The 17,077-nt window shown below is 41.1% G+C and overlaps 2 protein-coding genes across 3 annotated transcripts; both read right to left on the reverse strand.

Annotated features, from left to right (window-relative positions):
- Positions 1–129: 129 nt before the first annotated feature.
- Positions 130–5,327, reverse strand: LOC310873509 (uncharacterized protein). Its single transcript, XM_083785928.1, has 5 exons — positions 5,120–5,327; positions 2,618–3,263; positions 2,306–2,427; positions 1,905–1,960; positions 130–1,440 (listed from the first exon to the last, which is right to left on the reverse strand). Exons 2-5 carry the CDS (start codon positions 3,224–3,226, stop codon positions 1,091–1,093), a joined length of 1,137 nt encoding a protein of 378 aa, XP_083642054.1. The 5' UTR covers positions 3,227–3,263; positions 5,120–5,327; the 3' UTR covers positions 130–1,090.
- Positions 5,328–6,535: 1,208 nt separating this feature from the next.
- On the reverse strand, positions 6,536–15,574 carry yif1a (Yip1 interacting factor homolog A). Of its 2 annotated transcripts, none has more exons than XM_083786188.1 (9): positions 15,519–15,574; positions 15,008–15,064; positions 14,402–14,646; positions 12,586–12,690; positions 10,317–10,395; positions 10,168–10,225; positions 8,851–9,006; positions 7,870–7,963; positions 6,536–7,578 (listed from the first exon to the last, which is right to left on the reverse strand). In XM_083786188.1, exons 2-9 carry the CDS (start codon positions 15,036–15,038, stop codon positions 7,420–7,422), a joined length of 927 nt encoding a protein of 308 aa, XP_083642314.1. In that variant the 5' UTR covers positions 15,039–15,064; positions 15,519–15,574; the 3' UTR covers positions 6,536–7,419. The 2 variants fall into 2 exon arrangements, with proteins under 2 accessions (XP_083642314.1, XP_083642315.1); XM_083786189.1 differs by having other exon boundaries at positions 15,524–15,566.
- Positions 15,575–17,077: the final 1,503 nt, after the last annotated feature.

Here is a 17,077-nt window from a genome sequence, read left to right on the forward strand (position 1 = left end):
AAAAGTGAAAAGTTTCTCTGACAAAAGTGTTCAGACATAAATCCCTTCTACTCTTAATTGGATCGAGGTGGCATGGCAGTGACTTCATTATTACATTATCTCTCCAATTTGAATTAAAAGGATGCTGCAAGCAACTTGTGATGCTGTGCGGGCCTGCAGCATGGTCTTTCAGCAGTCTTTTCAGCTATCTGTTTAAATCGGATAAGCTACAGATTCAGAACATGACATAGACTAAACAATACATTTTGTGAAGGTAGTGTAAGTGATATTTTCGGTTTAAACAAATGTTTTTGTGAGAAGGTTAATGCTCTATATTCACAGTAACATTCAGGTAATAATCATTGATAGAGTGAGAGGGCCTCCCCATCACTCCATATTTTAAATAAACAAAAAATGCATTTTCAGAGGGGTTGTCAATTTCATCCAGTCAGGAGAGATCATCAATTTAAATGTGTCTGCTCTCAGATCTTTGTATCATCACTTAGCCTACTATGACTTGGAAGGGTGACTGGCCAAACACTGTAGCAATCATTGCTATCAGAAGAGCCATTTAACACTTGTTTTCACGAAAGGAAATAACTTACTGCACCTTTAACAAACCCTCACTGTGAAATATATAAACACTCAGTTCAAAGAAGTCAAAGAACATAGGCCTACTTGTTTTTTTTTTGTTTTTCTTTCTTATGTAACCTATGATGTAATATTACATTTTCAGATATGCCCGAGTTGAGCTGCAGGGAAGGCTACACAAGAAAGAGAAATGATAATAAAAAACAATATCTGTGATATATCAAATACCAGAAGTGAGTAAATGGGAAGGAATGTGATTTACAGTCATGTTAGTGCTTCAGATAAAGGTTATTAAAATAATCTCATACCAACATAAACATCTCAGGGCAGTGTCTGTCAACATAGCATAACATAGCAGCATAATTGTAAAATCTCATCAGTCCACCTCTGATCAATTTAAAGGACCATACCAGATCACAAATCTGGGCCTATTGTACATCTGTGGAGGACCATTATGCACACACTTCACCGCACCATCAGACAAGTTTTGTACAAGGTTGTATAAATCAGCTCATATCAGTTAATGTCCGCTGCCTGCCAGGTCCAGCAGTGAACCAGCGGCCTCTTGGGCCTCGGCGTCAAGCTGAAGGATCTCCACCGTCTCTAGATCCAGTTCAGTCTCCCCGGGGAGAACCAGGTACTGGTACTGGTCATACTGGTAGTAGTGTAACTCGATGTAGCCGCTGTCTGATAGGGGGTCTTTCTCCATGTCCCCGCCTCCTATGTCGTCCTGGTATTCCACATTCTCCATGGTGACAAGCTCCTCGTGGTCAGGGGTTAAAGGGCAACTTGGGTTTTCTGAGAAAGTCGGGTTGTCTGAAGTCAGGACGTGAGGTGAGGGATTCGTTGCCAGGAGGTGTGCCAGGGAATCTGTTCCACAGAACACAAAAACTAGAATTGGAAGTTCTTTTTTTCTTTCTTTTTCTTATTCTTTTTTTGGGGTGGTTATGTAGCGCACGGTATGTAAGACAAAATTTACATTCAAGGCAACCTGCTTGTTATTTGTTCTATCACAAATATAGCACATATATTCGCCCAGAAATAAATTGACAGAACCTAAAGGAGACAGCCTATTGCAGGGACTATGGGTTGTCATGGTAATCGAAGGATGTTATCATGGCAACGGATCACAAACACAGGAACAATGTTGCATGCTGAGAGCCAGGGTGAGGAATGAAGAAGCCGGTAATAAAGGTGCAAACATAACGTTTACACCAGCAAGTACATTTTTGTGGAGGGTGAAAAGACATTTGTAAAGATTATATATACTGCTAGTATATTCTAGTATAATATTGTAGTAAATAGTACACCCTAATAGTGACCCTACTACCAACCTGAGATTTCTGAAGAATCACAAGCCATATCCAGTCCATAATCAGCTCCCTCCAACCTGCTCCACAAATAAACACAGCACAAAAAGGTTAGATTCAAGGTTTGGTCAGAAGTTGACAGGGTGGTTTAATTAAATACAGTCAATATCAGATTGTCATAAATATTTAGAGGGATGCTAAAAATATAAAAATCATTCACAGGGTACACATGTGCAGGCAGCAGAAATATTCAGAGGGTAATGGAGCAAACTACCTCATGTTTTTGTTTTAACTGGACAGCGGCCCAGAAATGTGTAATCGTATTACCATTCCCAGTGACCATCCAGACAAAACAGCAGGACTTCTGGAAAGGTTAATATTTGACATTACATATACTGGTTACTGTGGGTGTTGTTCATACTTACAGTGTAGGCTTGTTCAACAGGTTACTGTTAGTGCTGTGGTAAAAGTGTGTCTTCCTGAGGACCTCAAGGAGAGCTGGCCGATATTCTGGACACACACACCACAGTGACCCCTTCCCTACAGACTGAAACACATCAAGCACCATGAGAAATACATTAAAACAACATCTCACCATCCGTTTTAGATGAAATATCAGACACAATATCTCAATGCTGTGTACTAATTATGTTCGATTTCTTCATTACACATTACCCTCTCATGTGTAATGTGTAATGAAGAAAGCAAACATAATTCATTTGATAGAATGAGCCCACCTGGCTCTTGTCTCTGTTAATGCGACGGAAACTTTTGCTCAGAGACAGGTTGTGTCGAACAGAGTTCCTCCAGCCTCCCGAAGCCGTCCTGTAGTATGGGAAGTTGTTCACAATCCACTCGTAGATGCCTTTCACCGGAAGACTCTTGCTTGGCGAATCCTCTATTGCCATGAAGATTAGACTGCTGAAGGAATATGGGGGCTTGGATGAAGGGGAAGCTGCTGTGGACTGTGCCTCCAGCAGGGGCAGTGGTGTAATTTTGTGGATGGGCTGCAGTGGCAATAAGTTGGACCTCTGGTGCAGCCAGCTGAGGCAGGTCAAGTCGTCCTGGTCGGAGGCGTTCGCTGAGCCGAGGCAGTGTGTGTTTGGCTCATTGAGGCAGTGTGAGAGAGGGGAGAGAGGGAGAGAGGAGTAGTGAATGGACTCTAAGGCTGTAGGGGAAAGACACGTAGGAGACGAAGGGGAGGAAAGAGGAGAAAGTGGGAACGATATGGGGGTGTTTGAGGTATGCACAGGAGTGGAAGACAAAGGCAGACATCCTCCCAGTAGGTTGTTATGCCAGGAAGAAGGCAGAGGGAGGGATGGCAGTGGGTGAGAGCTACTCTCCATCTGTTCTCCAGAGGCCCAGCTTCATTAAGTTGGAGATCTGTTGGAGGAGAAGCAACAAATAAAACAGATGAATGATATGGAGCTCTATAGGTGGTGCTTCTAAGAGCCGCTGCATGAGCTTGATCTATACAAAAGGTGTTTGTTTTATCATACTTTTAAATGTTTTATTAGTTAAATGGTGTTTTATTTTTTTATTGATTGATTGAAATTTGTATTTGAATGGGTACATTTCAAACGAAAGCACAAGTCAATACTAAAACTGTGACTTTGTGGACAACACCATGAAAAGCACACAGCTTGTTTACATCAGGGTCCACCATTTTCAATTCATCAGAACATAAATAATACACTTCTATAATTAAAAATAATCACACCTGTGGGAAGTGAGGGGCACTCTTATCATTATACATCATCATACATCATCTCATGAACTGCATTTATGTGATTGGTTAGCCGATTTGCTCGTCTACATATGACGTAAATTTTCCCTTCATTGTCAATGGCATTTAATTTTTATGTCATATTTGAGGCACAGATGACCTAATTTCTCCTTTCATTGTCAATGGCAAATATGAGACGTGTGGGGACAAAAGCCGTGTATATATAGGAGGGGCTAGCGCCCCTCAAAAACAGGGAAGAAAGTCAAAAAGGGAAAACATGTAATGTATGGGGGAAAAGGGGTGTGGGGGGACTCAGACTTTATTTACGGGGGCCAGTTTCGAATTGCAGCCGTCCGTAGGTGCTCTTTGAGAGAGGTTTTGAAGGAGTCAAAGGACTCACATGTCTTAATGGCTGTTGGTAGGGCGTCCCATTTTAGTGTCATATAGGAGCTAAATGTATTTAATCCCTTGTTTAGAATACTCATGCATGTCTTTAGGTTTTTTATGTGTATTTTGGGGGGATATATATATATATATATAGCCTATATATATATTTTTTTTATTATATTATATTATTATGTATTTATTTCAGTTTTGTAAACTGCCATGTGAAACCGAAATAAACAACAAGAAATGTGCTCTGGAGATTAGTGTATTTAAGCTGTCATTAATAGTTTACACCCTATTATTATTTTTTAATTTGTTCTGTATTTATGGACATTTCCTGATGTTTCTTCAAAGATTTTGTTTAGTATTTGTGATGCCATGGGGTTGTGGGGGGGGGGATATATGTGAAAAATTGCTTTGAAACTACTATGTTGTAAAGAAAAATCAATAAACATATGTTTAGTTTACACCTGGTATAACTATAATTAGGCCAGCTATAGGGCAGGGTGAAGATTTCCAGATCCATTTCAAAGTTGTTTTTGGTGCTGATCTATAAAAAATAATAGAAAACATTAACCCAACCTTGATTCAGAGTTAAATGTTGTCCACAATTTTCCCCCCATGATGAGCATTCACAAAATAGTTTCAAAGTCCACTGCAGGCATGCATACACCTTCAACTATACCGACCTGTCTCTCATTTTGTACCATGCTAATATAGACTACTGCTGCAGGTGTCTGAACAGATGGTATAGATCATCATGGAAAAGTTTGATTCACTCACCGTTTTCTTATTAGTGGCACATTGGCAAGGTGTAAGCTAAATAAACAATGAACTGAAATCGACCTTTATTTGCAAATAGCCTATACGTCCCAAATAGACAGCATATGCTATATATGTTAAATTAATGTGAGTTAGCCTTATCAGCCTGAACCTATACCTATACCTGCTCTGTCTGAACACAATGCCGCATGGCTCTATACACCTCAATGGGAAAATGGCGCAGAAATATTAAGTTACAGACATGCCTTTTGGTTTTGCGAGGTAACATAACCTCTGTGGTGATGTAGATAAACGTGATCAAGCCTTGAGTCTCACGGTAGAATAGCGTGCATTAGTTGCTTACCAAATGACGGTGCCGAGGTTATGTCTGTGTTCGATCGTTCTTGCAGTAGGCTACAAAAACTCTGGTCATTCAAAAGTTAAAGGTAAAATTCTAAAGCATTCTGTAGACAGATTCCGGAGACTCTCCGCGTTCTATCCCAGACAAGCGTTTCCATAGTGACCAAAAGGACGCTTTAGCCATTACGCGCCCCAAGCGCGTTCCCGCCCCGTGATGAAAGCAATTGGTGACCTATCGAAATGACAAAGTAAGTTCACCATTTATGTTAAAAATAAATAGATGTCAGCTCAGGATATTGTTATCATTACATATAACGCAGATTAGTTTAATTCATACCAAAAGCAGCAGAAGGCATTCACCAAATGGCACCCCCTTTCCTTATAGAGGCCCACTATAAACTAGAAAAAGTTTATAGTGGAAGGTATACTTAGCCAATCAGTGTAGAATCTGAGAAATCCAACAGACTCGTCTTGATCACATGACTACAAAGATCATGTGTACCGATTTGCGTGAGATTTGGATGAAATCTGTGCAATTAACATAAACAATGTGTTTTCCAGAAATCGGCCTCATGGTGGCGCTATAACCGGCAGATGTGGAGGGATGCAGGGAAAATGTTTTTCCATGGCCTCTAGGGAGTGCATACATAAGTTGTATACAGATCGATGCAGTTATAGGTAAAAACAGGAATTGCCCTGTTATAGCGCCACCATGAGGCTGATTTGGGGGAGAAAATGAGTGGCATGTATGTCATCCTCGGCCTAGTGGAAATGTGCGTGCATAATTTCACAGAAATTGCACACTGCGTTTGTGATTTGTAGCATTTTGTTCGAAACGGACCAATCATGTGAGCTTTGGAAGCCAATCTTAGCCAATCGGGATGGAAGATGGGAAATGGTGCAGATCCGTGTTGATCACATGACTATGGAGATAGTGTATACCGAATTGTGTGATGTATGGATAAAATGTGTACAGTAATAAACAGAAATGTGTTTTGCCTAAATCGGCCTCATGGTGGCACTATAACAGGTCGTTGAGGAATATTTGGGGCAGAGGTTCGTCGTTGGCATCCAGGGAGTGTGTGTGCAAAGTTTGGCATGGATCGGGCCAACGGTGCCGGAGATTAGCTGGTAACGGACGGACGGAAGGACGGACGGACGGACACACGCACGCACACACGGACAAAAATATACTTTCTCCCCATGCCTTCGGCCTGGTGGAGACAATTAGATAAAGCCTATCATCTTTGTTGATATAGCCTACCGATCCCATAAGTGTTTTGTTAACTTATGTTGTGTTGTACTGTAATGTCTTTATTTCTAGATTGTTTTGTAGCCTAGGTTTAGCAAAATCCAGCATATTTAGGACAGGCTACACTGTGTTCATTGTGTTCATGTGCACTGTCCCGAGTACGACCAAATAAAGACATGATTCGACCACCCCTGGGCCGGCACGCGAGAGCTCTTGTTAAGCAAAACATGAATACATTCCAATGAAATCAGTTTTCACAACAAAAGCAAAAGGCATGGTTTAAATACACAAAGCTAAATATATTTATTTTTTCTACAAAAGAGAGAAAAAAACTGTCATGCTGTCAACTGAAGATAAATAGAGATGAAACTGGTAAGGCTGATTTATACATACGGTATAGTTGTTTAATGGGGCCGGCAAAATAGCCAATCTACATCTACAAGCTTACAATGCATCGCAACCACAATGCGACGTGCTGTATGCTTGTTAAATCTGCTATGTTTGGAGTAGGACACTGTCGTACAATCAAGTATAAATTAGGCAATAATGTACCAACATCAAAGACAGAATCTGTATAGGTCTACTCTGGATTTGTGTGTGTGTTGATGATTAATGAACATTAATTTAAAGTTAAGGTATTATAAAAAGAGATCCATTTTGTAACAAGTACCCAGTACAATTGTAATCAAACAAGTCTATGCTTTTTACAATGAAAGCCCTTGTCCTTAAAGTTAAGTGGCCAAAAGAAAAAAGCATTATCTGAATTACACACATGAGCCATGCCGTGAGACATCTATTCTTGAACAAAATCTCATTCACTGTGCTGGTGTGAACATTTTCAACACTTCCACAACATGAGTTCAACACAAATAATGACAGCTCATCCTTCACTGTGTATGCACTGAGCTGACTGACTCCGGAACAGAAAGGCAGGTATAGAAACAGTTGCACTCAACGACCACATGTGTAGGTGAGCATCATCAACAGAGATTTTGTTTTGGTGGAGGTGGGTCCATTTCAAATGGACTGCCGGTAAAATACACACTTCCCGGTCACCTGACCAGGTGAGAGGTGAGCCAGTAGATTATGATTGGCTGAAAGACAGCGGTGGCCACGGTGATATAAAGGCGCAACCGAGGTTTGGCACTTGCCCCGGCCCCCATGGAGTCAGAGGAGAGAGAGGAGAGAATCTTCATCTTCAAAGAACGAACCTACAGAGACAATCAATGTAATATTGTTTACTACTTACTAGCAGGTTATAATAAAATAAATAACTAGTTGTACAATAGTTTCAAATACAAAAGATTAACCACACTTTTTAAACCTACAAATTGGAAACTTGAGTCGGGAGTGGCAGTCAACGTATACATAAAACATTTAAAGCCGGTTTCTTTAGTACAGTTTAACAATATGCCAGAATGATTTAGAAACAATTGATAACGAATCATATCACACCAGACAGAAAATGCAGTAGACGATGATTTTCTTTCTCAAATACTTACAATAAAGAACATTAGAGCACAGGAGGACCAGGCAAGGGCCACGTAGTAACCATCACTACCAAACAGTAAGCCACACAGCACCGTGAAGATCATCCTACCACACAAGAACACAGTAAAGTAAACCACACAGCACTATGAAAGAAGAAGCATAAAGATGGACCTGATATTTTGGGAATTAGGGAGGACTCTCCCTTGCAATGCCTAATTTATACTACACTACATACTCAGTTGATATTGCACTGTTTTTCTCTTTTTGTGACAGAAGTCAAGTAACAAGGGAGAGGAAGAGGAAAGATGAAGTGCAATGTGGATTGACCGTGGTCCAAAACAGCACCTCAAAACTGGCTGGGAAGGCTCTGCACTTGCGATCTTAAGTAAACTATACCAATGTGACAAGATCCGGAAACAATTGTTAGCTGGAGCAAACAAGTTGCCTGTCCGCTTGTACACATGCAGATCAGGCATTCAAATGCTAATCTTGTTTTCACCTGCCAGGTAGGGTATTCATACTACTGTGCTTAGGCTACTTCCTTGTCCACAATGACAAGGTATTCCTTGTCATTGTGGACAAGGAAGGAAGATGACTCAGAAGGAAGATGACTCAGTGCAATCATGGCATTTAAACATGCTCCAGCTCTTTGGTTTATAATCTAAACACCAAGTAGCCTTGCCGAGCTATGAGGCCCATAGGGCAGGAGCCTATCTCCTGTTTCTGTAGTGTGACACGTTTAAAAAGTGTTACAAAGAAGTGTTTAGAACCTAAACACTTGGGTTTAGTGTGAAACGAAAAACAACAACTTTTTCCCCGCGCTGTGGCGTGGGGTAGGGGGGGGGGGGGGCCCATGACGATTATAAAAAACATTTCGTCTCTGACCGGGACAAAGCATGTTCAAAGTATCTGCTTTGAAGACAAAGATGCTGACATGACCAGAATGACAGCCTAGGCATACTGTATGGCATACTGTATGATGCAGCTCTTACCCAACATATTTGTATCCACTGTATGCGATGAGGTCGAAGGTGGACAGGTCTGTGTGCACGGTGAGCAGGTACAGACTCAGCAACATGGCCAACACCTCAATGATGAGCCACACCAGAGCAGTGCTGGCGCACAGTCCAAGAACCTCAGGACTGAACCTGGGAGGGAACACAGAACGGCCTCATTCAAACCATTTACTGGAGGCGTTATGAATTTGTACACATTTTATATGCAATCAAACATTGCACACCGTACTCTCGAACATTCATTGAGTACAATGATGCTATCCACTGAGCAAACGTCATCATTGCAGCTGTTTGGCATTCAACCTGAATGGCTCAGCATCAACTCAAACTGAAACCAACAAAAAAAGAATATATTCTTCATTCACTGTGGAATTACCATGGTTAAATAAATATCAATATAAAAACTGAACAGAGAACTAAACCGTAGACAGTATGAATGTTCATTCATGGCCACTTTTGCCTGTGTTTTATATTGATTCACACTACGTGATTCACACCGTTCTGAGTTTTAAACATTCATACCGTCTGACTTGTTGACAGCACCAACCAATCAGAGTTTGCTAATTTTATTAAGTGTCTGCAACCTTTCATTTTTCCTGAGGTACTGTCGACTGTCGGAAAAGGTCCTCCACAAAAAGTTGTTGCTGTTTTGACATAATTTTGTGAGGTGTTGACACTAAAATTAGCCTAATGTATTTTTCTTTCAGTCTACATCATAGAATACATACGGTACATAATGTATGTACATACATTACAATTACAATATATTACAATACATACATAAATACATCATCATATCACTAAATAATACCGGTCACTTAGTAAAGAAGAACCGTATTTACACTTAAAAGTGAATACACTGAGTGGACTATGGTTTGTTAAGAACACATTCAGAGACTCTTATAGGGGATTCACACTGAGACGGACTGAATCCGTTTCATTGGAACCGTTTCCGAATACGGTTGCCTGGTCCCCGATGGCCATGATTCACATTGCCCGAGATTCAACAACGCACCCGGGTACACTTGCATAACACACTTTAATCCTCCTGATGACGGTGTGCTTGATGGCTGGCGCGCACGGACACTGACCATCAACTGTGCGACATTGTCTCAAATAAATCCAGACACACTGAATTGCATTGCCTCTTTGGCTTTTTGCCGTTATACTACTTCACTGTCAGCCTGCCTGCTATTCACTGTGTCAGTCAGTTCTGTGCTCCAGTGTATTAGTTTGCTATGGATTCTACTTTAGCATTATTATTATTTTGTTTTAACAGGAAAACATTTTCACCTTTTCTGAATGCCAAGAGCCATCCCCGCCAGCAGAATGTAGGTGATGAAAGCCATTGCTGAAAGATAATAAAAGTGCTGCTGAGTTAAACTTATAGTTAACTGTGTTAATAGATTTTTTAAAAGTCTGCACGCCACAGATTAACTTACTGGGTATGTAAAGATCAGGGGCATTCACATCGTGTCTTGGTGTTAGTGGAGTGTCTCTGTGGTAACGAACTTCCCAATCCTGGAAAAATGAGCATAGAAATAATCACATTAATAAAATTAAACAAATGCACCTGGTGGTCCAAACACCTGCCCACACCAACAACAGTCATTAGTCCTACAACTACAACCTATCTCAAAGTCAAACCCTCACCCTAAACCTAACCTCCCACGGGGCAGCACACCTAAACCTAACCTTAACCCATGTCTAACCAATGACTAGTCTAAACTAAGTATGCACCCCAAAAATACACATAACAAACAACATTCAAAACACTAATTGTAGAAGACTAAATCTAAGAACAGGGCACTAGAGACAGAGAATTCATGACATTCAAAAGTAGCAGAGTCACCAAAAGTGCATTAGTGTGCAATATGTGCAAAGAGGCAAGAATAAAGTGCTGTTCAGCAGCTGAATAACAGCCGGGACAAAGGATAGTTTGATAGTCTTTGTAGGCAACAGGTCATCTCGCCCCTTTGCCAACTCGCCCCAGCTTTTTTCCGCCGACCTCACGCCGACAGCTCGGTGCGGCGGTTCTTGTATTCTTTATTTTGTTTTTACTGAGAATAAGGTTAGAAATAAGTTTAGGGTTAGGCATAGTTTTACTGGGGTTAAGTTTAGGAATAGGGTTAGGTTTAGGCATTGTTTTACTGAGGTTGAGGTTAGGAATAAGGTTAGGTTTACCTAACCGTTTAAGCATAATTTGCTTAGATTACTTTAGGACCAATGTGATGATGTGTTGGTGCAGGTGATGCTCTTAGTATCATTTCATAATAGACCGTATATCTTTCCACCACTTGAGGACACTATAAGCTCAAAATGTAAGTATTAATACCAATTAATTTCCACATGCGTGTGACAGCATGTGAATAAATCCCTGGCCATGTTGAAACAGCTAATGTTCTCAGTACTTAGATTACTTTAGGAATACCAGGCCGCGCTGTTCCGCCGGCAGTACGCCCGGGGCGAGTTGGTAAAGGGGCGAGCAGTCTCGTATTCCTTTGTAGTGGGCACCCTCAGTCGACGACCTGAGGGCAACAGTATAGTGATCCGAGATCTCCAGGAGGGAGGAGGCTCTCTTAAACATCTGCCTCTTGTACAGGTCTTCGAGTTGGGCTTGGGTTCTCCCAGAAATCTTACTGGCCACTTTGACCCTTTCATTATCTCTTCAGGTGCAGCTACTGACACCTAGTTTAATAAAATTTGTCTGCATTTTTTATGCAAACTTTAACCATCTCTTTGAGGCAACCTACAGATAATCCCTCCAAGTTTCATAAAAATCCACCCATCAGTTCTTGATTTTGAGCATGACTGTCTGTGATTTTAATGAAACCGAAGATTTCATCAAAATCTTCCCATCTATTCTCAAGTAATTTTGTTTGTGCACCCATTGTTTTACAATGCCCTGCCACACATTGTTGCAGGAAATGTAATAAAACAAGGTTTCAACCTGACTTGAATCAATGATACTTAAAAAAGAAAAAGATTTCAACAAAGTTTGCTGAAGCGTTTCCAGCATTCTGTCCTTAAATAAATGGTGAAATAAAAAATGTACTTCTCGGTCTGTTCTTTTTCTACGGGAATCATTATTTTTGAGTCTAGTCAAAAGTCAAATTTGTTCTCCGCATTTGACCCATCTCTGTGAGCCGCAGCATACGCCTCGCTCGGGAATCATTAGTTGATTTGACCCCCAATCCAACCCATTGGTGCTGAGTGCCAAGCAGGGAGGCATTGGGTCCCATTTTTACAGTCTTTGGTATGACCCGGCCAGGGATCGAACCCCCAACCTCCCAGTTTCAGGGCAGACACTCTAACCACAAGGCTGGTTGTACTAGTCTATCACACTATCCTGCACCTCCCGGCATAATAAGACAGATATAAATCAGTTCTAAATGATACTGGGGTGTCAGATAGATATATAGTTCTAACATAGTGTAGGTACTGCAGGGCAAACAGAATGAAGGCACAAAATGTTACAGTCATACAGTGTTGGCATATCTTATCATCTCAAAGTATAGAGTGAGACTTAGTCGAGTACAAAGTGCTTATGTCCAGTGTCAGCCCTCGCCAGCATGTTTATAAATAAAACTCGTACTCATACTGAAGATGTGATTAAAGGGATGATTATATTCTTTGAGTGGCTAGTGGTCCTGCATGCACTAGTACAGTGATTTGACACATCATATTTAAAAAAACAAATCACTTGTTTACCTGATGAGTGTACGGGAACATAAGCAGCATGAGTTTCTTCACGACGTATTTGGTGTCAACAGCAAAGAAATGCTTCAGCTTGTTTATAGACATAAATCTGCTGATCTGAAAGAATCAAAGCAAGAATTAGCATGTACATGTACACTGTACAGACAAGAAGCTGAGGTCAGAGAGAAGGGACTGGGAGAGTTGCAAGACATTACAGGAGTCCTTGCATTAACAAGGAGCATGTGGTCCATGCCAATGTTATTAGTGTATTCTGTAGACTCTTGTAATTGTAACACTTTATTATAGTTTTGTATTTCCATTGGTTTGCAAGTTTCACTTTAGTTTTTTATTGTATATATATATTATTTTTTAATTCAGTTTGGATTTTGTCAGGGGTAATATTTAAGAAGGTCAGAATTAGGGGGCTCTTACTTCACTCCAAAAATCAATTCGTTACTACGCGTTGTTAGCTTGTAGATCGGTTTGTTGTTGGCATACGGAATTTAAAGTTTTAAACATATATCACTATAATGTTGTAAATTGGAATAATTAAATTTTATGTAATGTAATGTTGGATAAGCTAAATGACTAATTATGATAACACTAGAAGACGGCAGTTGTCAACTGCATGCGGGGCTGTGGAAGAGGAACAACTAATGTGAAGGACCATATCCCATTTATTTACTGTAGGAAGAGCAAACAACACAGAATTGCTGCAGGGACTTGACCTACTTAGTTCCAGGTACCGCGGCGCTGACGTAATTCTGATGGCAAGTAGTTCCCCTGAAAATCTCCAGACTGTGCAGCAATACACGCAGGAGTCATATTACAATACAGCTCAAGGAATATACAATGACGAGAGGCCCTGGATGAGTCAGAGACTGCTAGTGAGAATTAATTTGAGCTGAATGCAAAAGTATTATGTATGAGTATATTTCCTGAAACGATAGAAAGTGTAACTTGCTTTTTATTTGATGGTGTTTTTGACTGATATCTAGTTGTGATTTGAAATAGTAGACCATAATACCTGCCATTAGCTCAACAACAAACAAACTTGACATCGTCAACCAGTCGGCATCCTATCCTATCCTCCATTTCTCAATGGAAAAATATAGAGACACCTACAACATCTGCAGATGTGCTGTATATATTGTATTAATGTTTTATTTGTTAAAGAAAACCCTAGATTGTAGCTTTAAGTGGTATAGTGATTAACTGTGTAGCTACTAGCAGGGCTGAACTTACATTTACTTTCACATTACACACTGAATTACAGTATTAGGGGGACTGCTCTCTAAACCCACCTGTGATACATGGACGACATGGTGTGATGATGTAGTGTAGTACTAATAATCATGTGCAATCCCCCCTACAGTCATTCACAAACTATATGGGAATTTCTAATTGTAGGACTACATCATCATGAACAAATAAGAAATATGACCTAGAGGTGTTAGGTCGAAGGCACACTGTCGTGAAGAGGTGGCAAGAAAACGCCTAGAGCAGGCGTCTCTTCCTGGTTTTTAGACAGCTGGTGGATGGAAATGACGATAGTGCGCGGCTTACGCTTGTAGCGTCAGCAAGCTTTTCAGTTTTTATGCCGACACTGCAAGTTTAAAACCCTGCAAAAGACGCCTGCTCAAGGTGTTTTCTGAAGCGACAGTGTGCCGGTGCCCATAGCTGGGCTAGCAAATCAATGCATAGCTGTTTACGTTTTTGCATTCATGTGAGATATCATATGGATTGATGAGCGATTTTAACAAATAGCAGATCAGATCGCTATTTGTCACATGGCAAAATATAGTGTGTACTTTTTTGCAGGACTCACCTCTTTGTTTACCATGTCCTTTCCCTGGTTGGCCAGAGAGGAGCCATACATCACTGCAGCACTGGCCATAGGGTCAGCAAACAGGTTGTTCATCCCTGCATCTCCCTGGGGAGCACCGGCAGGCCCAGCCATATTGTATGCAGGCGTGTAGAAGCCCTGGCTGTTCATTGGTGGTGCTGTGGAGCTGGTGTCTTCAAACAGAAGGGGGTCTGCTGTTGGTGGGGCCGCACGAGCTCTTGGCTTTGCTAGGAAGGGAGTCAACATTAAAGACTAAATGAGGTGCAGTGAATGTTGTGTTTAGGCAACATGACTGTTCTGTATTTCTGTGATTTATGGAACAGGGTGCAAGACAACTGATGGTATTTGGTTTAAGTGACAACCAATCGTATTCGATGCATTAGTTAATCCAATAGATTTGGCAGGGAACATGCATGCAAAATTCATTCCCAAATGCAGATCTGCAGACTTAAATACATTGCACAAATTTGCATTGAACAATTCCAAAACAAAATAGTGAATATGAACTGTGACTAAACTTTCCTAGTGGTGGTGGTGGCAAATCATGCATGCAGGAGCTACTTTGTCAAAACTATTCTGTGTACTTACTTGCCCGATATCCATGATGTGGCAGGTCCATTGTACGTGCACTGCTGTTAACGTCAGCTTTAACAAAACAATAGAGAAACAGTCAATGCATTGCACATGCACATAATGTCCTACCTAACGCTAAGTGTAATGCTTTATGCTTTATGATGTCGTCCACAGTTAAGTTGTTGTATTGAGTTGTGCTTCAGAAATGTACTGTAATTCTCCAAACTGTTAATAAATACTTCAATCAATGGATCGTTATGTAAGTTCTATCGATCACACGTTTGATCACTTGATAATAAGTTATCGTTATGCTATTGTTCAACTTCAGCTAGCAAGCCAACCACAAGTGTAACAGCCCAGTGGGTTAGCAGTAATGTGCACACCTTCTGCTATTAACCCTAACATAAACTACAAATAATATAATGGAATTAACAGAACACGGACAGAACGGAAATGACTGGAGCAACGTGAATAAACATATCGATAGAATACAATGTGTTACACAGATATAAACATTGAAACTCACCTACCTATGAGCTAACGTTGCTAGTAGTAGCTTCCTACGTGGATATCCGACTGCGCTGGTGGTGGGCCCCGCCCCTTCGATCTGATTAGTTGTTCGGGGCCCGTTCAATTCTGATTGGTTGCCCGAGATCCACACTGGTTGGATGTCTAGGCTGTGCCTGCGTGGCAGAAAACGACGCAACATCCACTGGGGGATGCTGCCCTTGTGGCTGACGCAGGGTCAGCTTTACACAGCACACTGCCCTATTCACAAACACAGGATGGGAAACATCAAACCGACCCCGGATCTTATGCGCTCTCTACCCTCCACAAACACAACACACACAGGGAATGGAACAATAACAGAATATAATACTTGTTATCTATATTATAACAATTACAAATAAATCCACTGGGATCATGGCGGTGGATCCTATTGGTTCTCAGTCTACTGTCCTATCAAAAGGTATAAAATATATATGGAGGATATGATATGATTATGATATGAACTTTATTTGTATAGCGCTTTTCAAAACATGGCACCCCCAGGCACCTAAAGTGACAGCACAAGCTGGAATCACAGACCAGGCAGGGACGGACCAGGGGCCTAACCCCAAGTCGCCTGCCCGGGAAAACAAAACAGCTGTCAGTAATAGTCTGGAAGCATAAATATTTTTCCATACTTTTCCATAATTTCCATACTTGCGTAGGAACCCTGTCATTGAGTGTACAATGTAGTGATTATTTTTGTCAAGCTACCCAGCTATGGCAAAAGAAATCATTGTGAAAGTGGTAGCAGGATTCCGGCCACTATAATTCCAGTAGTAGTGTGGCTGACTAGTGTGCGTGTACGTACGTGTGTGTGTGTGTGTGTGTGTGTGTGTGTGTGTGTGTGTGTGTGTGTGTGTGTGCGTGTGTGTGTGTCAGTGTGTGGGTGTGTGTGTGTGCGTGTGAGTGTGTGCGTACGCGTGTGTGTGTGTGTGTGTTTGTGCGCGCGTCACAGTGTCTGTGTGTGTGTGTGTGGCTGTGCGCTTGTGTGTGGGTATGATGTGTGTGGGTGAGATGTGTGGGTGGCTTGCATGTGGTGACATTTGGGTGAGTACCGTGTAAAGGCATCCCAGTGAATCCACAGATTAGCCTATAAAAGGCCTCCTCAGGATAATTGGAACTTTTAGGGGAAATATAGAGAAAAACAAATTATCCATCTTCCCTTATTTCATTTCAAGAAATGTAATGCATCTATTAAAACAGCCGTTCTCACATTTCATGCTGTGACCCACCAAAACAAATGTTGCTTTCTTATAGGTAATATAAAAATAAAAAAAAGTTTGGCCATATTTTATGCATAGTTTGTAGATTAGACTCATTTTAGAGGTATTAAAAAGGTCTTAAATTGTCACTTTAGAACCAGCTGATGCCTGCAATGACAAAGACAGACAACATGCCGTGACATGCCATCAGAGCAACAGTGGGTGTGTCATCTTTACATTCCACAGTCCTTATTCACAGCTGTAGACTATTCACCTTTACCCCACATTCACAGATAAGAAATAATCATGCCTGAGGTATAGGAGAACCTAC

This window comes from Protomyctophum parallelum (assembly GCF_964188405.1).
Source record: "Protomyctophum parallelum genome assembly, chromosome: 16".
NCBI classification, from domain to species: Eukaryota; Metazoa; Chordata; class Actinopteri; order Myctophiformes; family Myctophidae; genus Protomyctophum; species Protomyctophum parallelum.